The 26,906-nt window shown below is 46.2% G+C and overlaps 1 protein-coding gene and 1 long non-coding RNA gene across 6 annotated transcripts in view; one reads left to right on the forward strand and one right to left on the reverse strand.

The window, feature by feature from the left end:
* Nucleotides 1-369: 369 nt before the first annotated feature.
* LOC139037636 (uncharacterized) lies at nucleotides 370-5,535 on the reverse strand. The gene is made up of 2 exons (XR_011490512.1): nucleotides 3,422-5,535; nucleotides 370-1,948 (listed from the first exon to the last, which is right to left on the reverse strand). It is a non-coding gene; the product is annotated as an uncharacterized lncRNA (long non-coding RNA).
* A 6-nt stretch (nucleotides 5,536-5,541) lies between these two features.
* The window catches only part of CNGA3 (cyclic nucleotide gated channel subunit alpha 3), a 38,701-nt gene continuing 17,336 nt past the window's right edge, over nucleotides 5,542-26,906 (forward strand). For 3 of the 5 annotated variants that reach the window (XM_070474645.1, XM_070474648.1, XM_070474649.1), the window contains exons 1-2: nucleotides 7,733-8,599; nucleotides 20,433-20,569. In XM_070474645.1, the coding sequence (XP_070330746.1) occupies nucleotides 20,469-20,569 (101 nt within the window). In that variant the 5' untranslated portion in view covers nucleotides 7,733-8,599; nucleotides 20,433-20,468. Of the gene's footprint in view, nucleotides 5,643-7,732; nucleotides 8,678-20,432; nucleotides 20,570-26,906 lie in introns of those variants that run through there. The other 2 variants (XM_070474647.1, XM_070474646.1) reach the window with 2 other exon arrangements.

Genomic DNA, 26,906 nt, shown 5'->3' on the forward strand with positions numbered 1-26,906 from the left:
TTACATCTCTGGAGTAATCCTATTTCTGGGAACATAACCTAAGGAAATCATTACCAAAAATAGGAAAAGATTCTATGCATGTGCTTATGGCCATCATTTAAAAGACTGAAAAGTGGGAAATAATTTAAATGTACATAAAAAGATCAGTAACTGTGTAAATCATTCTATTGATTATGTAATTCATTTGGCCATGATCCTGGCCAGTGATAAACAATTTGGCCGTGACCAGAAAAGCATTGGAAACTAAATAGCAGCTATTCCTCAAGGTAATTAAAAGCAGAATAACGAAATTGTATTTACACATTATTATGACTATAATAGAGAACATGTGTATGTGAAGAAAAACTAGGACACAACAAAATGTAGAACTGACTTATTAAATGGATTTTTAAAGTTTATTATAGTACGATTGGGCAATACCTATATTTTTGGCTGTGCCACCGCTTTTGCCTGGGCTTTCTCTGGTTGTGCGAGCAGCGGCCGCTCTTGGTCGTGATGCACGGGCTCCTCACCGCAGTGGCTGCTCTTGTTGCCGAGCACAGGCTCGTGGGCTTCAGCAGCTGCCGCATAGACTCAATAGTTGCCGTTCCTGGGGTCTAGAGCACAGGCTCTGTACTTGCGGTGCATGGGCTTAGCTGCTCTGTGGGGCATGTGGGATCCTCCCAGACCAGGGATAGAACCTATGTTCCCTGCACTGGCAGGAGGATTCTTGACCACTGTACCATCAGGGAAGTTCGGTTGTGGAACACTTTTTTAAAATGTGGTAACCAAACTGAAAATAATCCAGGTAGGTTTACATGAGCAGCTCTAAGCAAGCCTCACCTCTTTTCTAGTGATCTACTTCTCTATTAAGTCAGCATTCTTAACTTTTGCTAATTCTGTAGAAACACATCATCCTGATGCTTCGCATCATATTAAATGAGGTCTGCTAAGCCATGTCTCCTCTTCTGTACTGGGACGGCTGATTTTTTAGGACCCTGATGCAGAACATTATCCTTGTTCCTGTTAGTTTTTTTTTTTCTTGGTCTGTATTTTCAGCGCATCGCTGAAAGCTCTCAAGCATTTTTTGGATCCAGATTTACACCCCTTATTTGCCATATTTCCTGAAAGCATGTTAGCCATACACTCAATCTATACTGAAATGTACAGGACACATCCACGTGTTTCCTCCAGGCCCTGATGAGAATGTGGTCCTGAGCAGTACTGAGCCCCAGGGCGACTCACATCTATTACTGAGCGCCGGTGATGGCATTCATGCTGCAATCCACTCGAGCAGCCTTGCATTCTGTATACATTTGTCAGCTTTTACAATCACAAAGGTAATTGCCCTTCTGTTTGGGTGGAAAAGGAAGGTTTTAGTCTTAGAGGAAAATTCAAGTGATTTTCCAAGGCCAGGACCAGGCGTGCTTGTAATGGGGGCCACGTTTGCCCTCAGTATTCAGTGTCTGTCATCTGGCCCTGGCCCTCTCTGATAGCACCCGCACCCCCACCCCCATCATGATATCCACACCATGCCACCCTCACTGGTTTCCAGCATCATCAAATGCTCTCCTCAATCTTATCAGAACTTTTTATTCAATTCTTTATCCACATTCTAGCACCTGGAGTTACTGGCATTTTTAAAAGAAAGTTTTAAAATAAAAGGATGAAATTCTGAGAGTGGAATTGCAGGCATTGGTGGTCAGACACAGGAGATTTGTGCAGAGTGAGAAGGCTCCCACCCACACAGGCCTTTCCGGCAGCCCCTACCTGCCCACTGGCTGCAAGGCTGACCTGAAGGGGGCGGCTCCTGGGACAAAGTAGCTTAGATCCACCACACCACGGACCTCCTTGGACTCATAATGACATTTGGGTAGAATTCGTAACTCCACATTTCATTAATTTATTTTCCTTCTATTCTTCCAACTGCCAGGTAGGTGAGGGAAACAGAGGTCGTCTTCTTCATGGTCTGAGAAGGAAGCAGGCAAAGTGGGCCTTAAAAATTAACACATCTGTGTCTCTTTTCTGTTTTGCATATAGGGTTATCGTTACCATCTTTCTAAATTCCATATATATGCGTTAGTATACTGTATTGGTCTTTATCTTTCTGGCTTACTTCACTCTGTATAATGGGCTCCAGTTTCATCCATCTCCCCCCAATGGGGGTATCGGGATGGGGAATACATGTAAATCCATGGCTGATTCGTGTCAACGTATGACAAAAACCACTACAATATTGTAATTAGCCTCCAACTAATAAAAATAATTTTTAAAAAAAACTAAACACAATTGCCTCTCCCTACCTCAGGCGTTTTTCCCCCAGGTGATTTTACAGTGACTAGGAGAATTTTTGCTGGGGAAACTGATGCATCATTGCTTCTCCTGTGAACCTTGTCTGCCTCTGTGTAAGTATTTTATTTCCCAAAAGCCACTCCTACAAATTGCCTTATCATTCACCAAGGATCTAGGCCATGTGCCAGGGTAGGACACCTTCTCCTTACTGATAAGTGGGCTTATCTGTTTGCATTTCTACTTCTCATCTGCTAGTGTGGCTTATCTGTTTATCAGATTGTGTGTTCTTTAACATAACGGGCACCATATGGCCCCCAACAGAAGCAGCTGCCTTGTTGCCCACCTTTGAGCACAAATTATGTGCCTTTTAACACCAGCCTGTAATTATCAGATTCCCAGGATGTCTGAAGTGTTTGGACTGGGCAGATTTTACATAATTGGAATAGCAAAAATTCAGTTCCTCTTCCCAGTTTTTAAAATGAAAGTACATCATACGCACACAGAATAAATAAATTGTACATATACAGAGTGAAACTGAAAAAACCTATGGCTACAAGCAACAACATCTCTGAATCTTAATATTGGTTGGGGAAAAAAAATCCCAGAAGACTATATAGACCATAATTATACCATTTTTAAATTTTAAAACAATTAAAACTAAATATCGCTGCTGTTGTTCAGTTGCTTGGTTGTGTCCAAGACTTTTTGCTACCCCTTGGACTGCAGCACACCAGGTCTCCCTGTCCTTCACTATCTCCTGGAGTGTGCTCAAACTCATGTCCATTGAGTCAGTGACACCATCCAACCATCTCATCCTTTGTCGCCCCCTTCTCTTCCTGCTCTCAACCTTTCCCAGCATCTGGGTCTTTTCCATATCACTGGGGAGTCCCTTAAGCCACACTTATCCAGGCTCATGTTCTAACTCAATCCTTCTGGGCATGGCTAGTATTTATCCTTTCATTTCTCTGGCACTGAAATGACAGGTGAACAGAACTGGTCTCACTAGCCTTCCCTGGGGCCAGCCTTACTCAGGTCCCGATGGCCAAGTGCCACCCTTTCCCCCACAGACCCTCTCTCATTGCTTTAGTGAGTCCTGACCGAGACTGCAACAACAAAGGATTCACCTAGTCTTCCCCTCTCCCAATCTCACCTGCCCCATCAGAATAAGGAGTGGTGTCTCCATCAGGCCCTTTGCACTCTGGTCTTCCTCTTCTGGCAGAAGGCTTTGGGTTTCTGAAGATCCCTGTGCTGGGTCTCTGGATCCCATGGACCTGTGAGGCCATCCCACTAGCTCGCTGGGGATTGCCTGGCGCTGACTGTGTCCTGCCTCTTGACAAAGATGCCATCCATACACACCATCTTGTACCTCAGATGAAGCTTAAGCAATAGGACAGATCCCCAGAGGCCACCCCACTCGGTGTGTCTTGGGCCAAATCTGAACCCTCTATCCCGGCAGCCAAAGATCTTGCTCCTAGATGTCTTTCCAGGCAAATTCACAGATACATCTTCTGTGGGCTCTTTCCACTCATTCCCAGTCTCAGTTCATCTGTTTCCATCTTTCAGGTGCCAAAAGTTCTTCAGTAAAAATTATCAACACCCATATAATGCCCTATAGCCCAATTATGTGCTCATTCCTATAGTAGATGGTCTACTTTATTTCATCAGATTCAGTGCACTTCTCCAGCTTATGATCAATTTTGTAAGATCTTGTTTTCCTCTTCAGATCTTAGAAATGTCTGCATTTCAAAAACAAAGTTCACATGTATTTTTCATATTATGCCTCAAAATTTGTCTCCTGATAGCTACTACTACTGCTTTCTCCAAAATCAGAATTCAAGTTTCTTTAAAAGCTCTAAAATATTTTTTTTCTTTTTTCTAAAAGCTCTAAAATATTTTTGGGTGACAGAGGATAACCACCTGCTTCCTGTCTTCCTTGAGGACAAGCCAACAGGAAACAGCTCTTACATGTATGGTAAATCACAGGGATTAGAAGAAATGCAACATTTCTCAATAATAAGGACTGTGAAAAAAAAAATTGCTGTAAATGATGTATGTTGGAGACTCTGTGGGCTAAGGAGACCATGGTCTCATGAATTGTTTTTTTCTCTTGTGGTAAATTCAGGTTTCTTCCAGGAGCCCACTCTCTTCTCCATCTTCTGTTGCTTCAACTTTGTTTTATTGATTCACCATTTCCATTCATTTGTTTTCCTATAATCAGAATCCTTTGAATCTGAACAATTTAGCCTGACTTTTCAAGGGAGTTTCTTTCTAGGCTTTGTGTCCCTTCCGTAAGATAAATGTGTACATATGTCTAATTCGTTACTTCTCCATTGAATAGGATACACTTCATCTCTCCCTTCAAATCTGCATGAACTTGGAAGCTTGTCCTCTGAAGAGTTTGCTCCATGAATAGATAGTTTGATAGGAATGTTCAGGAAATGCCATGTACTTCAAGTCCTCAGAGAAGCCTCTGATTTTCAGGCTCCTGAGGGGAATCTGCTCCTTCAGAGTTTCTTCCTGTAAGGGTGTTAATTTATGGAACCTGGAACCCAGAGGCTTCTTGTCCCAGACAAGAAAGCTGGACTCCCCCTGGGACCGGTTCATCCAGAACTGGAGAGTGAATGGGAGGTGAGATTAGGTCTTCATCCTTGAAGTGTGGGTCAGATATATGCCTTCTGTGGAGAAAGTGAGTTTGCAGAAATGTGGAGGCTTTGCTAAAAGTTTTTTTCTTCAAAAAGAGTTTAAGCACCTTTGGCCTCTATAGTGGGCAATGAATACCAGCTGGACTGGTGGGTTTTAATTTTTGGTTCAGGGAATCTGTTGTCTGGTGTGATAGAAGGAAATCAAAACTCTGCAAAGAGAATACACCATATCCCCAAGAGACATTTGTTTCTAAAACTCTCTCCCCTAAGATTGTAAATGAGTTTAATGGGATATATATTCCCACCTTTAAACTTCAAACTCCCAGATCTCTGTTGTGTCCTCATGCAGTGTGAATTACGCTACCAGTTTTAAAACAAAAAACAAAATCCCAGGAAAGAGTCCAAGAAGGCTATTCGCGGTTAGGAGCGAGTCCAGATTTGACAGACGGATCTTGCTGCTTGCTTGCTCCTGGCTCGCCCCTCTTGCCTCAGAGGGCACCGCGATACGATCGAGCGGCTTCGGCCTCTTCCGGGACCGCCTTTGAGGCTGCGGAGCCTCACCTGACTTTTGCAGAGAGAGGGAGGCAACCGGCTCCTTCCGCTGCGAGCGGAGGAGGGTCCTGGGGCTGGAGCGTGTGGGAGCGAGCAAGGCGGGAGCTGCTGTCCAGAGCGAAGAAGAGACGCTCCGCCAGGCACAGGCGCGCCGCGGCGAGCTCAAACTTTGGTGGGGTAAGGAATTTAGGGGCTCTTGAGCTGGTGATTCTTGGGGCGCTGGGAGGTGCGCGGGGGACGCAGACTCCAGTATGAAAATGGATTAACGATATGCGCTCAAGGGACTAGGGTAGCGGGATCCTCGGGTGGGCGCGGCGCTCTCCGCAGCCTCCGGTGCTGAAACAGGGGAGAAAGGGGCAGGAGAAAGGGGCAGAAGCAAGGGCCAGCTCTGCTCCCACCCGGGCACACACATCCTTCCAGCAGCAATCAGACTAGAAGCCGTCCCTGCTTCCTAAATCTATCGCACCCCCTTCTACTCACGTCCCGCAGCCGCCGCGCTGGGCCAAGTCAGGCTGAGCCGTCGAGGCTGGAGGCAGAAGAACCTGGGCTCCTTCAGCAAAAGAATGTCCACCTGACACCACCCCCAAGACACCTCCCCAAGATCCCGAGTACCCGGACGCCCCGCCTTCACGGCCGTCCGTCCTAGAAGAGGCTCGTGGCCGCCTCTTTCCCCGGGCTCCAGATCGGGGTCCCGCGCAGAGTCTCCCCGAGTGTGCGCGGCTCCTGAGGAAGTTGTGACCACGACTTGGAGGGAGCAGGAGCCAAGGGGAACGCGGACGGGGTCGGGGGCTGCCTCCGCTGGACCCTACTCAGCCTTGAGGATCCGGAGACAGGTGGGCTGAGGAAGAGGCAAAGAATTAAAATTCTCTGGGGGAGTGAGCAGTCACTTTTTTTTTTTTTTTAATGATAAAATCATAATCTGAGATCTTGGCTGCTCCGGCCTTAGGGGCTTAGCGTTTAGGAGCAAGAAGGGGCGGGGGTCCTCTGATCCTTAGCAATCCCCTAAGCGGATAATCACACCGGCTCTCTGTCCTCATCCTCAGGCTTTTCTCCCCAGCTCAGCCGCCGCCCCCACTCCCAGTCCTCGAGAGGCGCGGCCAGCAACCCATTGCGCTCCAGCCTTCCCGGGCAAGGGCTGGACGACCAGAGAAAGAGCCGATTCATTCTCCTCTCCGTGTAATCCCCCAATTCACAGCTGCCTTATCTTATGCTGTTGCTGAGACTTTTTGTTGTTGTTGTTGTTGTTGTTGCTGAGACTTTAAACGTTGTCATTCTGAAGTGGGTATCCCTAGTTAGACGCGGGATGTGGCCGAGGATGACGAGGGCAGCAGCAAAGAAAACCCGGATCTGTGGTCTCCGCGGCGGTGGAGGGCTGCCTGCGAGGAGTTCCGCCGGCACAACTCCTCATTTGGAAAGCCGACAGCGTGATAGTGGGCGCGCCTCCCTAAACCTTCCAGAGGCGCGAAGCTGGGGTCGGCACCTTCCCTGGTACCCCCAACACTGGGGCAGTAGCTCCGGACCTGGATTCAGGCTCTCTCCGGAAGAGTTCAGTCTCTCTGGACCTGCCCTCCAGCCTACCAACCTGCACACACACGCGCGCGCACACACTTTCATTCATAAAAATTCACAACTGATATCGTTGTCTAGGCATGGGGTGACATCTTGAGTGAGAAATCACTGGATGGGGCTCTGGAAAGTCAGGCCGGGAGAAGGGAGGAGACCGCAGTCACAGCCACTAGCTCTAAACTTGTACACCCAAGTTTCGGATTCTTGAAAATTCTGCTGGGTCAGGGAAACGCGTTAGGATTTCACTGAACTAGTGGGAGAATTAGAGGATGTGGCGCCTCTGTTCCATCATAAATGGGGCCCTCGATGCGTGCTGGATGCCAGGAGAGGGTCACTAGATGCTCTTTGGGTGACTAGTTCTGCAAGATCTCAGTCACTTTAGCAGGGACTTTGGCCAGGACTGCTTGTGCCTCTTGCCTTTGATGCTCCTTTGTTTAATGCGTTTCCTGTCCTCATTCACTATCTGCCCGCGGTTGCAGCGTCTTGTCAATAATGGGGTTGCCATGACGACCAATTTCCCATCGCCATGGTACCCAGGAGGTAAACAGTTGGAAGCTGCAGAGGTTCTTGAGTAGTAGCTCCCCAGATCCTGCACAAGCTGAGGGTTTCCCGTAGTTGTGAAAGAGGGATGGCAATGATCAGGTGCTGCCGGTGCTCACCCTCCCCCCCGCCCCGCCCCCACACCGCCCAGCTGCCTGTTCACCTGAAACCCTAATCCCTGTGGCCTCCAGGTTGGGATGGGTCAAGCTTTCATTTTCATCCTCCAATTGTTACAATGAGGCTGGGGGGAAATGGTTTTCGCCCTGACCTAACTCCCGTCTGCTGCTCACTGACTACTCCTGAGCACAAATCGCAAGACTAAGCCCCGTGGGAGAGAGAATTAACTAAACAAACACAGCCCCGGCCTCCGCACATCACGGTGCAGAGATGGCCTCCTCTCTGGACTGAAATAGAGGTGGTCGTGCCCGGAGAGTACAGAGGTGGGGATGACAAACCACCGCCACTCCTTCACCCCAGGGGAGGCCATACTGGAGTAGAAACTAAGGAATTTCAACTGAGGAGCAAGAAGGGAAAGGTCTCTCTAGGTAGAGAGACTAGCGGGCGCAAAGACATGAATTGACTCTGCGCGGGCTAGCCCTGCGGTAGCAGGGAGACATATTAATAAGATGGGTGGGGCAGCGCGCAGCCGTTAGCTCACGACAATTCTCGCGAGATCTTGAGCGTGAGGCCCAGAGCGTGTCCGTTAGAGGTCCTGCTCGCTTCCCAACGGTCGCCCTCACAGTGACCGTCATGGCAGAGGGTGCTGTGGGAAGTGGATGGCAGCCTTCTCCCCACAACCCTCCAGGTCCTCTAGCCTGGGAGCCCTTGTGTGAGCTGGGTGTCCCAGGACAGGCTGAGGTGTCCTCTGTAGCTCCAGAGTCCCCGGCCCTGCCGCCCTGGGAACCTCTCCCGCGTCTCTGCCTCCACCTTCTAATGGCAGAGGTGGCCTTCTAATGGCGGAGGTGGTCTGCAAAGGTCCGAGTCTGTGGAGGCCTCAGCAACTGGAGTATGTGGACACTGCCATTCAGGTACCAGCTTCAGCCAGCTTCAGTCTCTCCTTTCAGGTTTCAAATCTCGATCCAGCATAGATCAGTTGTCCATCCCTAGTAAGTGGCCGGAGGTGAGGGTTAAGTTTCAAGGACCTTGCACATGGTTACTTCAGGTCCACCTCTGTGGGTGGGGCTCTTTTCAACCAAGGGCGATCGTCAGGATCCGGGAACTGACCTGAAGAGTATTTGCTGGAATGGGTATTCCTGTTGATCCCATACAAATGGTTCTCTCCAGGTTAAATGACAAGCCTGGGGGCTGGCTGGGTTCGGGTCACCCAGTGATGATGGCCGAGCAGGGTCTGGGGACCTGGCCCTGAGGGTGCTGGCAGGAGGAACCAAGACTGGGTGCTGGAGGAACACTCCTGGGCAGGGTGAAGGGCACCAGCAGAGACACCCCCCCCCCACACACACACACACCCTACCCTCCTACCCCCCTGCCTCCCCACCCCGCCTTAGCCAGGGCCAGGGCATCAGAGGGAGAGAGTTGAGTCTTGGGACCTCGCCCTTCCTTTTCAGAACAGAGAATAACATTTTTTGTTCAGTCGCTAAGTCGTGTCCGACTCTGTGACTCCGTGGACTGCAGCACGCCAGGCTTTTCTGTGCTTTACTACGTTTGTTTCGTGAATTTGGTGGAGGTTGACAGGAGCCTCGTGACCTGACCTCTAGAACAAAGGATGTGACTCCACGAAGTTTACAACTCACCACACCCCTCCATCACCTTTCCTAGAAAAAGGCTTTACTGAAAGGTTTCAGGGAGTTTGGGGTTTTTAAGGCAAGAGCCACCTGTCTTCTTGCATGGCCCTGCAATAAACCTTTCTCTGCTCCAAACTGCAACATTTTGGTTTTGATATTACTTGGTCTCACTGTGTTTCTGGCACATAAACTTGCATTCAGTAATAGATTCAGAACATCTCAGCAGCTTAGTGTATTGCCTATGCAATGTCTGAGGTTCCAAGGCTTGGTGGGGCAGGGGGACTTCATCAACGGGGGATTCTGCTGGCTAGAGCCTGCCACTCAGTCCTCAGCTGCTCTGGAAGGGGGACTGAGAAATAAAAGCCAGTGCAGAGTGGGCTTTGGTGAACATTCTATGCTAGTAAGTGGGATGAGAAAACTCATGCAACCCTTAAGGAAAGGGTGAATGATTTGGTTTAAATGGAGCATCACTTTTAAGGTAACATGATCCAGGTTACAAAAAATCTTTGTCAGGCTAAGGCTCCACACTGGAGAAAGTAGGCCACCTCTAAAAGTTTCTGAATGATGTGATTAGAACTACTGTGTGGGAATTCCCTAGTGGTCCTGTGGTTAGGACTCTGCACTTCCACAGCAAAAGGCATGGGTGGATTTGTTTTGACAATCTTGGAGAGTGGGACAAGAGCCTGGACAAAGGTGGGAGCGGAACTCAAGAGGCCAGGAGCTGCTTCTGGATTGTTCACTGTCACACCCCTACTGCCTGGTATGGTCCTGGCACATGGTTAGGGCTCAATCCATTTCTGAATTAGTGAATGGAAGAATGGAAGGCAACAGAGGGGACAGATAACCTAGAGGACTTGGTTACGGTAGATATAGGAAAGTGAGGGAGAGGGAAGTCTGGAAGCTTATGCGAGTCTTAGCTGGGTGATTAGTAGGCTCCAATGGGAGGGCGCCATTCAGGACAGTTTGGTTATCAACTCTTCCTAGGATATGCAGCATCCTCTCTCACATGGCCCACACACTGGACCTCATCTCATCCCCAAAGCACTTCTTTTGTCCTATTTTATTTATTTATTTTTGACTTCACAATGCAGATCCTAGTTCCCCTACCAGGGATTTGGAAGCCTGGAGTCTCAACCTCTGGACCACCAGAGGAGTCCCTCTTTTGTTGTTCTGTGAGGAATTTCACACATTCTATCTTGTATAAGAATAATCTAGTGTAGGGGTTAAACCCAAACAGACTTTTGTTCCCCAGTGATGCCACTGGGTGACTTTAAATAACCATTGTTAACAATAACTGGTGTTAGCCATTCTGAGCCCAAGGTTCTTCCTGTGCAAATTGGTAGCAGGAGTTATACTATCTGCCTCATTGGGTTGTTAGGAGAAGAAATGAAGCAATTGGAGTGAATTTCTCAGCACAGTGCCTGGTATGGCAAGTACTCAATGTTGGATATGACCATTTTATAATTTACTATAATGACAGTGTACTATTATAATCATATCCCAAAAGTTAATTAAGGGGAAATAACATACTTTATTTCCTGTGCCTGCAGCTAGTCTTGGAAATGGGTCCTTGGGGAAAGAAGGGAGGTCCTTTGCCTGGCCTTGATGACTATGAGTAAGTGTATGTGTGTGTGTGTTGGGAGGAACAGACATAAGTCTGCAGCGAGCATCTATAAGGCTGGCTACAGAGATCTGGGTTCACCAGCTCTAGCAACATCTAGAAAGTAGTTTCATCTTCTTGGAATCTCAGCCTGAACAGCTGAATCTTATTGCAAAGTAGTCATTTAGAAACTGAGTACACTTAAAGCTGAAACTCCAGTACTTTGGCCACCTCATGCGAAGAGTTGACTCATTGGAAAAGATCCTGATGCTGGGAGGGATTGGGGGCAGGAGGAGAAGGGGAGGACAGAGGATGAGATGGCTGGATGGCATCACCGACTCGATGGACATGGGTTTGAGTAAACTCCGGGAGTTGGTGATGGACAGGGAGGCCTGGCGTGCTGGGATTCATGGGGTCGCAGAGTCGGACACAACTGAGCGACTGAACTGAGCTGAACTGAAAGCTCAGGAAACCAGAGTCCCATGAATTTTGAATCATCTCTGCAAAAGACCAAGACACTTTCCAGGCATATGGCAAGCCTCTGTTTGGTGGTTAATAACAGAATTAATAACATTGTTACAATTTCAGTGCATTCTCTTTCACCTTAAATCTCTTCCTGTTTGGGGAACAATGTTAGCTTTTTTTCTCAGTCAGGAATTGAAAATCTACAGCTGGTATGTGCAAGCTGCCCTTTTCTTGGGTTATAGAAATGCACAGAGTTCAGAAGCCGGAGAACTCCACCCTCTGCAGGTTGCAGTTTAACAATTTTCAACACTCCAAAAGGAAATCCTGCACCCATTATCAGAGGCATTTTCTTTTCTCACTCCCCTCCCGTCCTTGTCCCTGGCAGCCACTAATCTATTTTCTGTCTCTATGGGTTTGCCTATTCTGGACATTTCATACAAATTGAATTATACAATATGTGGCATTTTGTGTCTGGCTTGCTTACTTAGTATATAATGTTTTCAAGGTTCATCCATGTTGTAGCAGGTATCAGTATTTTATCCTTTTTAATTGCCAAATGAAATCCCACCTGAATAACACTATGTAGATACACCATATTTTGTTTATCTAGCTATCAGTTGATGGACATTTAGTCTGTTTCCACTGGGGGACTATTATGAATAATGCTGCTATGAACATTGAAATACAAGTTGTGTGGACATATATTTTCATTAGGTATCTGCCTATGAGTGGAATTCCTGGGTCTCATGGTGACTATTTTTAGCATTTTGAGGAACTGCCCAGTTGTTTTCCAAAGTGGCTATACCATTTATATTCCTACCAGCAGTGTGTGAAGATTCCAGCTTCTCCACATCCTTACCAACACTTGTTATTGTCTGTTTATTTCTTAATTATGGCCCTTTTAGGCAGTGTGGAATGATATCATGATTCTGACTTACATTTCTCCATAACTAAATATATTAAGCATTTCTTCATGTGCTTGTTGAACATTTGTGTATCTCTTTAGAGAAATATGTATTCAAGTCCTTCGCCCATTATTTAATTGAGTTACTTGTCTTTTTATTATTGAGTTGTAATAGTTCTTTACATATTTTGGGTATAAGGCCCTTACCAATATATGATTTTAAATTATTTTTTCCATTCTGTGGGTTGCCTTTTTACTTCTTGATGGTGTCATTTGATGCACAAAGGTTTTATTTATTTATTTTTTTATGAAGCCCAGTCTTTTTTTTTTTAGCCCATTATACTTTTGATGTCATATCTAGGGAACCACTGTCTAACCTAAGGTCATGAAGATTTACTCCTATGTCTTCCTCTAGAAACTTTATAGTTTTAACCCTTATATTTAAGTCTATGACCTATTTTGAATTAATTTTTATGAATGGTATGTATTGTTTTACATACCAGCAACATTTGATGAAAATACCATTTATTCTTTCCCTCACTGAGTCACCTTGGCACCATTGTTGAAAATGAGTTGATTATAGATGCCCTTAATCAGGTTGAGGACATTTCCTTCTAGTTTATTGATAGTTTTATCATGAAGATATGTTGGATTTTGTCAAATGCTTTTCTTGTGCCTATTGAGATGAACATGTTTTTACCCTAACCTATTCATACGGCGTACTGTGCTATGTTGTGCTTAGTTGCAGTCAACTCTGTGTGACCCCATGGACTGTAGCCCACCAGGCTCCTCTGTCCATGGGGATTCTCCAGGCAAGAATACTGGAGTGGGTAGCCTATCCCTTCTCCAGGGGAACTTCCTGACCCAGGAATTGAACCCAGGTCTCCTGCATTGGAGGTGGATTCTTTACCAGCTGAGCTACCCAGAAAGCCCAATATGGTATACTAGGCTGATTAATTTTGGATGATAAGCCAACTTTGCATGCCTGGAATAAGTATCACTTGATCATGGTATAAGATACTTTTTGTGTATTACTAGATTTGGTTTGCTAGTATTTTATTATTAAGATCTTTGCCTATTAATATAATTTTCACCTTCTCACATTAAGTTCTGATATTTAAGTTGTTTATACTTGTGCCATGTCCAGAGAATAATGACATTATATATAGTTGCTTCCCCTTCCTGTTTTTGAATCCCCTCCATATAGGATCACATTCATAGCAAATAGGAGAGAACTATCAGGTACAGTATTTGCACTGGAGGGTTTTGTCCCATCATTGAAATTCTGAAACAGGAGGCCCTTTAATAATCTACAGGGTCTTGGTTTGTAACTCTGTTCCACAAAGTTCCCAAAGGTATAAGTGTTTTTAAAATGTATATTTAAATATTTTAAAACCCCGAATGAATAGAGATAGTATTGGTTGATATGTGTTCCTTACCTAACTTTACTATTTGGATACTATGGTCAAAATTAACTTATATCCCACTGATTGTCTTTATAAAAATTATCAAAAATTTAAATAAAACACTACAAGTGAATGTTTTTTGAATTGGGTTTCTGTGGAAGATTTCATCTATGTGCCATAGTCTATGTCCCATTATTAGATGAAGAAACTAAAGTGCTAGGTCACATGCCCAAGTTGAAGGCTGAGCTGAAGAGAGACTCCAGCTCTCCTTTCTCTTAGTACAGTATACATGACCACCTATATTGTCTTTCCAATGTCATTTGTCTCAAGAAAAAGATATTTTACTCAGGGAACTGCTTGAAAACACAAAACCCTTATCATTGAGTTCATGTACTAATGTCTGCTCTGGTCACTGTGTTTGTTCTGTGGCCAGCTCACATGTCTGAGTGATTCAGTGGCTCAGCATTAGAGATTTTCCCTTCTATCTTGAAGTTCTCAGATGAAGCATGAAAGAAGGGAAAGGCAATTACAAGTATGCTTTAGATAAAATTCCAAGGTGTGCAAACTTTGTGGGAGTTACTAACTTATCTTTGAAGTTTAATTTGACAAAATGAGCCTGCTCAACCTCACACTTACTGAGAATTGGCTGAGTGCTTTGCCCAGGGTGATGCTAGGTAAGTTGAGTTGTGGAGGCTTGAAATGGCTGAAGCCGAGACAGGTTACTTCTGAGAAGATCAAAGACCCCAAGTGGTAAAAATGGTCCATTCCAGCTGGAGAAAATGGAAGCCTGGCCAAGCGTGCCCATCCAGCACGCCTGCAGGGCTGTCCCCTGATTGGGATTCCCATTTGCTTGGCGTGGCCTTGTGTCCAGACTTACTGCCTCACTGATCGGACCTGCCAGACCCTGATTGAACAGAAGTCAGTACCCAGGACATTGATCGTTCACAGAGGCCTCACACCTCTCTATTGGTGCGCTACATCCTGGTTTTGGAAAATGGCAATGTGTCAGTCGGCACACATGGAACCAGGACTGGTTTTCATGTTTAAGCTAGAATAAAAAAGAGGACAGGACATGGACAATATTTTTTTAGTATGAGAAGTTAGTCATCACAAGTGGGGACCAAGATTTTTTTTCAGAAGCACATTTCAATTTAAAAAATAAGGCTTTACGTGTTTTGACTTCCTTTGTGGCTTACCTGCTGTCTCCCTCATAAATTCCCCTCCGTTCTTAAATAGGATGTAAATGCTCAGCATGACTCATTCACAGAAGTGTTAGGAGGATCAAATGAGTTTAACACAACTTAAGTTATCAAGAACAGTACCAGGCAAAGAGTAAAGGCTAATAAATATACTGTTGTAATTATCATTGTCGTCATTGCAGTTACTCACCTGGATTTTCCTCCATTTATGCCACCTACTTTTTATTACCTACCATGAGTATATGATGGGTGTTTTGGAGGATAAAATATTTTAAGTAAAGCTTATTAATTCCTTTAAGTCTTCTGGAGTTAATAAAGGAATGAGAAAAACACAAGAATAGCTGGGCAAGTTGTGTTAGATTCCTGCCTACTTAGATGTCCAAACCAAGAACAGTGGAGAGAGTTAGAGCTATGCACAAAAGACAATCAAATCCTTAAAGGTGCACAGCACAGTGGTTCACACGGGGTAGATGTTGAATAATGTTAAATAATCACAGTGATTGCTCCTCACATAAGGAGTCTCCTCAGACCTCAGTGGACCCTAAGACAGAATTAGTCCCCCGCCATCTGCATCACTTCCATCACACCTCTGTCTCCATTTCAGCACCTCTCTTTCCTCCCACTGCTGTTTACATGCCTGTTTCCTCATGCAGATTTGTGTCTTCAAAGACAGGGACCTGTTTTCTTCATCTTCATACTCCTCAGGGCCAGGTGCAATGTTTAGCACACTGGAAGAATCAGTAAGTGTGTCAGTGGGAAGAAAACACGTTGGATTTAGTGATGCTATTAAAAAAAAAAAAAAGAATTGTCTGAAACAGTGTGTCCTAAATTCCCCAGTCAAGCCCTGGAAAACACATGGATTTGGGAGATGATCACAAACCACTCACACCTGGGATCTGCTTCAAGGTCACCCTAGTAGTAGGATGTATCTTTTTCCCATGCTTGAAAATTAAAATTATATTTGTGCACTTCTAATCTCCTGCAGTGCGTGTGATACTATAAAACAAACCACAACACAGACTTCAGGGTCAGAGAGACCCTGACCTGCATTTCCTCACCTCCACAATCAACTTCACTATTACCTCTTAAGGTTCCTGAGGATGTACAAATGATGGATATGCAGGTGTCCCACACTCAGGGAACCCTGGGGGGATGGTGGTTTCCATTCTCAACAGAGCCTCAGTATTACTGGTTTTAATTTCATGATCTCATCTGTGAGTTCTAGAGTTTATGGGGCCAAGAGATGTGAAAGCACTTGAGCAGTTGGGGAATCACTTGGGTTATCATGGCTTAAAAGCTGGTATTAATGGAAAAGAATTAAATGTTTATCCTGCCTTTCCTGAGCTTCCCATGTGGCTTCAGTGGTAAACTGCCTGCCTATGCAGGAGACATAAGAGATGCGGGTTTGATCCCTGGGTCAGAAAGATCCGTGGAGGAGGGCACGGCAACCCATGATGGTGTTCTTGCCTGCAGAATCCCATGGACAGAGGAGCATGGCAGGCTATACAATCCATTGGGTCTCAAAGAGTCGGACACGACTGAAGTGACTTAGCATGCATGTACCTGCCTTTCCTGTATGAGTCATACTACTGAGCAGCCAAATAGTGTCAATTTTTTTTTTAAGAATATTTCAGCTAACTTATGAAGGTGGAATGGTAGAATATCACCAATATGCAACTCCTAATGAATCAATGATCACCAATGGCTGCTAAAGGAAATATTCCCAAAGGAATATTCTTGCAAAAAAAGTATGGAACTCAAATTTAACCACATCCTGAGTACAGCTACCAATTTACAGGAAACATTGTAGAACTGGAATTGGCAAAAATCCATACTGTGGGAAACTCAGTAGTACAAGCAGTTTTGTTTTTTTTCCATAAAAAGAAAGAAGAGAAATGCATAGAAACTTTAGATTTAAAAATACCAAAGAGATACATAAAGCAATCAGACTATATAGACCTTGTTTTGATCCTTATTCTTTTAAGTAATTTTAAAAAGACAACCATTATGACATTTATGAAACAATTAGGGGGGAAAGATCTTATGATTTATCTTAAACTAACATTTTCCTTTAATTGTGTACATTTTGCCCTGTCCTACCCAACCTTGTTCTCCTGGATAAAGAACACAGAATTAAAAAAGAAAATTATATTACTTCTAACCCTTGAGAGGTCTGGGTCAAGGGCCACTTACCATAGCTAAATAACTAAAAAACATTCTGAGTTGAGGTAATTCGCTCCTCTCTCCATAAGAACCCACAGAATCTTGGGTAAGGGCATACTGGCAGCCAGCTTTTTGGGGAAAGTTGTTCCAAGGAAGAGAAGTAAGAGTCTTAGAAGAGAAAACAAGGAAAAAAGGGGAAAACACCCCAAGTGTAGATTATCGAGCTAATCACCACTATAGGCAACTGGTTAGACCCTTCAAGGGCTTCTCCAAAGAGCCCTGTAGAATATAGGTCTGAATTGTCTTCCTGAGGGGACAAAAGAGGGGAATATCTATCCTTGGTTCTGGGTTCTATCAGCCAAGGGTTGCCCAAGGAGGGTTTGCAATCTAGCACTTCTGGGTTTGCACACGTGTCACAGTGGCCTCAGAACATGGCAGCATGGGGAGATTTGATCTCTGGTCTCCATCCATGGTTTGCCCCCTTCTTTTCCCTGTGGGTTTATCCCAAGTCACGGGGCGGGGACTTTCACACATGCACGTGGGCATTCTGCCCACACCTCCAAGCTCCATTTAACCCTCCCTCACAAACAGCTCCTCCTGAGCCACCTGGAAGTCTAAGGGCATGCACACTGACACACTTCTCAGGAAGACAGACCTGGGAAGAGGCCCCAGCAGGCTCTAGAGCCAGGTCACAGCGTGCTGGGCAGAGAATTTGGGGGTCCAGGGCATCCAGAGCATGGCCTAGGGCAGGGGGCAGGGTTCTGGGTGGGCATGTCCCCTTGGTCATGGGCTGTGGTTGGAAAGTGGTCAGAGTGGGTCCTTTAAAGAATGGGACCCCCAGGCAGGGGCCCTATTGCCTAGGCCAAAAAACAATGCCAGTTCTTTTCTACCCACAGACTTTACATGATCAGGCGCTGGAATCAGATTTTTGTTAATCTTGGCTCAGGTCGCAAGCAACAACATTAGGGAAGCTGCTCACCTCTCCAGTTTCTTCACTGGAAAAGGGAAGGAAGAGGGAGGCAGCCGGGCGGGTTAAAGGACAGTGTTACACAAGCGCCTACCCTGTGCCTGGCATGCAGGAGCTCTCACCAGTGGGCAGGTCTGTGAGGGCCCAGAAGTGCTGCCTCCATTCACTGGCATCCAGGTCAGGGTTGGAGCCCAGGGTGGAGGGGGCGGTTCAGGGAAAGGGCCAGACTGGGGGCATCGAGATTTTTCTTCGTCTGGTACAATTTTCCTGGAAATGTACAAAGAGCAATTTTAATAGGTTTTCAACAGAGTCCCAGACTTCTTTAAGAGGTTCTCTAGATCCCACTGTAAGCTCCCTGAGGACAAAGCTGCATATTGTTTTCTAACAAAACCCTACCTCTTAGCGTGTTGCCTGTCACGTAACAGTACAGTCAGGGCTCAGCTCAAAACTCACGGGACGTAGGATTTCACATTATAGACGTATTTCTTTAATGGGGGATTCTTGTTTCAGATGTTGGCTTCACAGTTCCTGCAGATATCTCAAACTGGAACATTCTTTTCCTCTGCCTTCCTCCTTCCCCAGTCCCCGCCTCAGTCAGCAGCAGCACCAACCCCACACCCTCGCAGTCGTGGCAGCATGACTCCCTCATTTATTCTCGATCAATTACCATGGCCCCGTGCTCCTATCCATTCAGTTTTTAAATTGATTTTATATTTGATTCACTACCACAAACCTAGTTCAGGCAACTATGGTCTCTCCCCTGAGATACTTAGCTGCTCGTGTTCCCTGAATATATCCTCCCCACTGCAGCCAGAATAACCTTTCCACATCTGACCACATTCCTGCTGGGCTTAGAGTAGAATCCAAGCTCTTGATACAACCAGCAGGACTCTTTGGTATCTGTCATCGGCCCCACTTTTTAGATCCTTGAAAACTGTCTTTGTCTTATATTTCTTTGTATCTCCTGTGGTCAGCCAGAAACTAAGTTACATAAATGAACATAGTTTTCAAAAATCAAAACCATCTTTTATCTATTGAAAAAATGATAATATTTTAATTAAATCATGGACTTAAGCTATCAAACCTCAAAGATGAACCAGGACTGTCTAAGCCTGTAGCTTCCCCTCCCTGAGTAACTTGTGATGAGCATGGACCACATCTCTATTGAGTACTTTGGTGCAGTGCTCTGGGCTCCCTGCACCGACCTTCCTTTGGATATGAAGTTAATTTAGTTCTGGAGTGAGCCACTGGGCTATTTCTGGAAATCACCATTTTTCTCTGGAGTGGTCTCAACTGACTTCTGACACACTCAAGCCGTGCGGCTGCTCAAGAGAGCCTGTGCTCATCTGCCTCAGAGAAACTAGCCTCAGGAATTTATTTTCCTCCTGCAGAATTTTGATCAGAAATCATGCAACTGGTCTGTCTCTGTTTCCCTCATGCTAGCTGTGCACTCACATCAGTTTTCTTTTCTCATCGATCAGAGGAGCACCTTCCACTGTTTGCTGAAGGGAGAGTATTCATGGTCAGATTTCTAGCACTGGGATCTCAATTTAGTCATCTTTAAATGGAAACAGAAATTGTATGTGTCTGATGAGGTTATTTTGAGGATTAAATGAGATGAAGTGTGTATCGGGTTGAACATCTTGTTGTAAAGGTTTTTATAAATGTCAAGTATTTAGGCTTTTTATGCTTTGTTTTAAAACAAGATTTGAGGGAGCTATAAAATGTGCAAAATTAATAAGGTAAACATAGGCAAATGACAAAGCCAGACTTTTTTTTTTTTACTTTTTAAAAAGTTGTTTATTTATTTTTGTCTCTGCTGGGTCTTCACTGCTGTGAGGCAACGAAGTTTCTCATCGCAGTGGCTGTTCCTGTTACAGAGCACAGGCTTTAGGGTGCGGACTTCAGTATTTGCAGCATGTGGGCCCGGTTGCAGCTCCTGGGCTCTAGAGTACAGGCTCAGTAGTTGTGGCACCCGGGCTCAGTTGCCCCACAGTATGTGGGAATCTCCCCGCATTAGGGATTGAACCCGTGTCTCCTGCATTGGCAGGTGGATTCTTTACCACCGAGCCACCACAAAGTCAGAGTTAAGAGGGACATTGCATCATTGAAGAGAATCATGAGGGTTTACCTTTCTTACATCGGATACCAAGTTCATTCGTTTGATCAGCATTTAATTTTGAGCAGTACTTGGCATGCAGCTTATACAAAGGAGTAAAAGACCTTTTTTGTGCTTCTGAATGGGAACAAGAACCCAGAGAGAGCCAACTAAAACACAGTGTGGCAGGAGTTGTGAGAGAGATGGACGAGGACATATGTGCCAGGGCTTGTCTGGGGAGCAGCCCTCCCAAACGAGCTGGGTGTTCAGTTACTTCCTCGTCCTGACGACGTATCTGGTTCATGTTCATGTTTCAGCAGCCACCTTGGGGCGGAATGTGACACAGCAAGAAGATGGCCAAGATTAGCACCCAATACTCCCACCCCACCAGAACACACCCCTCGGTCAGGACCACGGACAGAGATCTGGATTGCATTGAAACCGGTCTCAGCAGGTAGGATGGGCTTTAACTTCACGCCTGGAACAGGTTGTTCCCATAGCTGCTCTTGACTGGGGAGAAAGAATGCCTTAGTCTGTGGGCAGGACAGGTTGGAGGGCGGAGGCTGTTCACAGCACTCCTTCTAACTGCATGACTCCTCCCAACCCACACTGAAATAGTTTTTATTCTCATTTTAGAGATGTGGGAAAATGCTCCAAAAATTATGTAACTTTTGGAAGGCATGAAAATGAAGATTAAAACGCAGCAGATTAAACACTCCTGTAAAAACATCCCCACAATGCCACACCATCCCTTGTGGACATCAATTGTCTATCAGGCTCTGTCTGCACCAGTCACTGTCCTGGGCACTGGGGTGGAGCACCAATCCAGTGCCCTGCCCCTCATTTCCCGGGGAGGGTCAGGACTCAGTCATGCTCATGGATTTGGGGGAAGGGTCCAGGCCTGCCAGCAAAGCCATCAGCACCATCGATGATGTCCGACATAGGCAGTCACCTGGAAACCTGAGGCCTCTACTTCAAGCCCCGTTTCTAACTTACTGGGAGACCTGGGAAAATGCACTAAACCCTCTATACCTCAGAATCTTCAACTGTGAAATGGAGCAGCATTGGGAAATGGGAGTATCTATTTAGTACAGATGGACTTACACTTTTTTGATGCTTCTTAAATTGTCAATGAGTTGATTGAGTTAAATCAGAAGAAACTTTATTTTCAATATTAATGTTATTTTTGTCCCATGGATATAGCAGTGAAAACTTCTCCCACCTATGCAAATTGCACATTATCTAAGGCCCAAAAATGCAACGACAGTCCCTCAGTCCTTGCATCCGTGGCCCTGGCCCTCCTCTATCATTTCTCCTCACTCACCCGTATATGTCTCTTCCTCTCTCAGATGCACATTTCATTGTTTTGTGTCCAGGTTCTTTGTCCCAGGTCCTTAGCAAACTCTGCTTATGAGTGACAGACAATAGTTTCCCTATCACTGCAAACTCATGTAGTCTTTGGATCCCCACTTTCTGGGATTCAGGCAAAGGAAGGAAAATCTCAAAGCATGCCAACAGATGTTTACTCCCTCCTACTCTCGCAAGTTGGTGCTGAGATCCAGGAAATTTTATATGACTCAGGGGCATCAGAAATTCTCACCCTACTCAAATCTCTCCCTGCTAACTGGCTGACGGTCAAATCTGTATTCCACAACTGAGGGCTCCTTCCTTTAGCTTAAGTCATTGCCCTTATTTAAAAGGAAAAAGAACACTGTTAGGACAGTTATCTGCTATTAAAACTTTGGTATATTAATAGTTTCTTTCCCACATCAGAGCTTATAAAACCCCCTGAAGAAGAGGCTGAAGAGGGGCTTCAAAGAGGGTTGCTTCAAAGAGGATTGCTTCAAAGAGGGTTGCAGTAAAAGGGGAAAAAGGCCCAATGGGGACTTCCCTGGTGGTCCAGTGGCTGAGACTCCACGCTCCCAGTGCAAGGGGCCTGAGTTCCATCCCTGGTCAGGGAAGTAGATCCCACATGCTGCAACTAAACAAACAAACAAACAAACAGGTCCAAGCATGGCACACAGCAAGAAAGTCAGGCTCCCTGCAGACATGAGGCTCCTAGGATCTTGGGCCCTGGGGAGAAGGACAGAGGCTGTCAGGATCAGGAGCATGTGAAGCAGCGTGGAACTTCTCCCCATTGCTCCCTTTTGCCTCAGGCAGGACATAGCCAGGGCATCTCTGGGATCCAGGCTCCCTGGGGTCTGTCTGGCTTCTCTCAATGGGAGAGTCAAGAGAAGGCAGGCCCAGCAGGTGGGCTGGGGCTCCTGCCCAGAATGCCTGCTCGACCCACACCACCACCACACAGGCCAGCTCTGCCCGACTCATCCCGGCTCTGCCTCAACTAGCAAGCCCCGCCTGGTTTGAAGGCTGTTGAAGAGCCTGTGGTTTCCCAGAGCCTCTCTGTGAGCTCGGGTTGGGCCCACGCACACTCAGAGAATGGGTCCGCCACACAGCAGGGGCTCTGAGATGCTGCCCTTGGTCAGTCCTCTCTGCCTTCTCCCCCGGGTGATGCCATGCCCTCCCCTCCCCTGCTCTGCATCCCCAGGCCAGTGTGGTGACCAACAGCACAGGCTCAAGGGCACACTGCCAGGTTTGAAAACTGGCTCTGAAAAGCTGACCAACAGCTCCAAGCCTCAGTTACCTCATCTGCAAAATATGCTAGTTCTGACCTCAGAGAGCAGTAGTGAGGTTAAAACAGAGTAAAGCTCATGCCACAGCCCCTGCCATGCAGTAAGCACCTATCACCGCTCCCTGCTGGTCTTGGAGATGCTCACCTCCATGGGCCTTCTCTGTGTCCCAGGCTGAAGCCTTCTCTGACCCCTCTGACCTCCGGTAGCCCTAGCTGCCCTGACACCTGGACGGGCCGTTTCCTGCCTGTGTCCGCATCAGGCTGTCTCAACCTGACCACCAGCCGAGTCTCACTGAGCCCCACTGGGGGCCATGTATGCCCAGCAGCACACGTGGTAAGAGCTTGTTGACAGATTAGTGCAGAATCCCATGAAAACACTAGAGAGATCTCAAACAGAGAGAGGAGAAAAGCTTCCTTCATGAGAAGCATTATCTCGCAGAAGCAGGAGTGGGTTAACAGAAGTTTCCAGAATGGCTCCTTAGCATCACTGAGGATTGAGAATAGGAGTTCATGCTGGGGATGGTACAGCCTTGGGCCAGAAAGCTGCGTCCAGGCCCCTCCCCTGCTTCTCAGGGCAGCCTAACATCTGTCTATGGACAGACCAGTTTTCCCTGTAAGATATATTTCAGCAAAGGACTTTAACACAGTCACAAAATTTTTTAAGTTTGAATCACTATTTTGAGGGAGGAAATGGAATCTGAATGAATCATAGATCTTTGCCTTGAAATTCCAATCCTTTAAGAAAGCCTTTGGAGAAATAATTACAACTGTGTGTCCTTGAATGTGAATCATTCTTCATCCTCAGTGATGTAGCTCAGCTGTGCTGGGAACCTGTGTGTTGCTTGGCCCTTTGCTGAGGGCCCCCCAGAGAGGGAAGATATCACCTTCCTGTCCCCTGAGACATCTTTCTTCCCAGCTCTTTCACCAAATTAGAGACCAGTTTCCATTTCTCTTTTAAAGCACTGGGATCATTTTGCTAGTGAAGAGCCATAAGGAAGGATCACCGTGTTTCCTTTGAACAACAACAAAAAATTAAATTTATACCTTGAAAAGACCAGAAATAAAAATATCTTGCATTTTGCTCTTTCTATTTAGATCTATTTCATTGACTCAATTATTTAAGAGCTCTCTGGCATGTTTTTGCAGATAATGCAATAAAGACTTTAGAACCTGCTGCAGAGAGTCACAGCTAGCACAAGGACACCTCAACCCCCAGAGCAATCTCCTGGTGTGGCTATTTTAGATGAGCTGTTGGGCAGAGGGGGTCGTGTCCTACAGAAGAGGAGACTTCTTCGTGCTGCTTCCTGAGCAGAGCCCAAAGCAATTATCACAAAAGAAAACCATTTGCCACCTGCTTCCCCAGAACTGAAGGCAAAAATGCAGTGACCTCAGTTCCCTGGTCACATGCGGCTGGGGCAGCGCCTGCCTGTCACTCTAGTTCCTCGGGGCTTGGGAGGAGAAGAAAAATAATGTGTCCTGCTCTCCACCCTTGTTCTAAAGGTCACTTCTGTTCACTCACATGTCCCCCAGGTCACTAGAGGAAGACACCAGATCCACAGAGCACAAAGTTAATTACCCGTTTACATTCTGATGAGAACCTCTGCTTCCTCCAGGGACAAAAAAGCCTCACCTCATGGACATGAATTCCTCTGTATAAACAAACACAGAAGATGAGCTTTACACGTTGAAAATAGCCTTGTCTTTCAAAACAATCAGTTTCTTGTGTTTCACCAGTTGTCCTTGTTCTTGCTAATTACCAGCTTCACAGGGCTTCTTCCTGTGGAGGTAGCATCACCACAGAGACCTAGTCAGGTTGTCCTGGCCTGATCTGCTCGTTCTATAGAGCCTGAGGCCTGTCAAGTCCTCAGCTAGCTCCTGGCAGGACGGGGCCTGGCTCCCAGTCTCCACCCTCTGTATTTCCCTTCGAGGTTCTGAATCGCTGATCTTGCAGTGATTGCCAGAAGGTTCTCCCTTTCAGCAGTACCTGTGTGTCCTTGGGTACTCAACATGTCACCTCAGACATTTGTTTCCTCTCCTCCTACCCCATCTCCCCTTCTGTCTACCTTGTGAAATCAGTTTCTCTGAGGAGTAACTCATTGGATTTGCTATTATTTAGATATCCCCCAAGCATTTAAAAAGGGTAGAGATTCTGGAGCTAGAAGAAAGATATCAGGGTAGAACTTTGGGCATCAAGAAACAATTAGGGAGATGCATCCAGAAAAAAACGGCCCCTTGGGTGCCTTGAATTTACATCATATAAGACCCTTCCTGTTCCTCACAACTAAATGTACCTTTTGGGACTTGGGTGTTTGAACAAGTCATCATGGAATCAATTTTTCCTTTGTTTCCTTTTTGAAGACCAGGAAAATTAAACTCAGGAGGGTAAGTGACAAGCCCCCAGGACACCTAGCTAATAGGTGTTGGGGTAGGGACTCAAACCCCGGCCTCCAGGTCCCCCATTCTGCTGCGGCCCCTTCCAGGGGACGTCATGGGTCCAGGCCACATGCAGTGGCTCTCACTGCTGCCAGCTGCAGGCCTGCTTTGAAATCTGGGGTGAGTTCTGCCCCTCTCACTCACCCACAAGCTCTGATGTCATGGGCATGGAGTCCTTTGCTGCGGATGCAAGTAAGCCTGCTCTCAGGATGTGCTCCTGCACAATTAGCAGAAACCAGACTAGGCAGAAATGCTGGGCTGACTGCCTGGTGCCTGGAACTCCCTGAGGAGCTGGTGAGGACAGAACACCTTCTTCCTGGGGACCACCTCCAGGCACACAGGCTGTGCAGAGCTCCAGCCCAGCTGCCCGTTGCTGCCCCCACCTCCAGCTCCCCACTCCCAGGCGTGCCAGCTGCTCGGAACCAGGGATTGGAGAGATGGATTCACTTGTCTCCCTGCCTCCCCCTCCTGCAACTGACCCGGTGCCTTGGAACATGCATTCCCAGCTTTGTGGTACACAATATTAGAAGGGCAAGGGAATTGTAGCTTCCTAATTGTAGCAGGGCCTCTGATAGGGTCTCTCTCTTTAAATTAATTAGTTTTTATTTTATTTTTGGTTGCACTGGGTCTTCGTTTTGGTGTGCAGGCTTTCTCTAGTTGCAGCAAATGGGGGCTACTCTTTGTTGCGGTGCCCAGGCTTCTCACTGCCGTTGCTCTAGGTTCACGGGCTTAGCTAGTTGCAGCACGCAGGCTCAGCAGCTGTGGCACATGGGCTTAGTTGCTCTGCAGCATGTGGAATCTTCCTGGACCACAGACTGAACCCATGTGCCTTGTATTGGCAGATGGATTCTTATCCACTGTCAGGGTAAGTCCTGACAGGGTCTCTTATATGTATAAGGTTGAGGTGTGAGTGGTCTCTTATGAGTTTAGAGAGAGAATTCGATTAGGTGCTTTGGTAATAACAAAAACATGCCCACATAGTGCAGCTAGGGGAGTCAGAGTCATGTCTCTAGTGGCATGCTACAGAACTCCATCCTCAGTCCAGCTCAGTCCTCAGTCGTGTCCAACTCTTTGCAACCCCATGGACTGCAGCACGCCAGGCTTCCCTGTCCATCGCCAACTCCTAGAGCTTGCTCAAACTCATGTCCATCAAGTCGGTGATGCCATCCAACCATCTCATCCTCTGTCGTCCCCTTCTCCTGACTTCAATCTTTCCCAGCATCAGGGTCTTTTCCAATGAGTCAGTTTTTCACATCAAGTCGAGAAAGTATTGGAGTTTCAGCTTCAGCATCAGTCCTTCCAATGAATATTCAGGACTGATTTCCTTTAGGATGAACTGGTTTGATCTCCTTGCAGTCTAAGGGACTCTCAAGAGTCTTCTCCAACACCAGATTCCGAAAGCATCAGTTCTTCGGTGCTCAGCTTTCTTTGTAGTCCAACTCTCACATCCATACATGACTAGTGGAAAAACCATAGCCTTGACTAGATGGACCTTTGTTGGCAAAGTAATGTCTCTGCTTTTTAATATGCTGTCTAGGTTGGTCATAGCTTTTCTTCCAAGGAGCAAGCGTCTTTTAATTTCATAGCTGCAGTCGCCATCTGCCTCAGCCATGTCCTATTCAACTTTTGCTTTAATTAGAAGATACACCACTGCAATGTTGTAAAGTAATTAGCCTCCAACTAATAAAAATAAATGGAAATAAATAAAAAATTAAAAAATAAAAATAAA

Source organism: Odocoileus virginianus, chromosome 2, assembly GCF_023699985.2.
Source record: "Odocoileus virginianus isolate 20LAN1187 ecotype Illinois chromosome 2, Ovbor_1.2, whole genome shotgun sequence".
Classification (NCBI taxonomy): domain Eukaryota; kingdom Metazoa; phylum Chordata; class Mammalia; order Artiodactyla; family Cervidae; genus Odocoileus; species Odocoileus virginianus.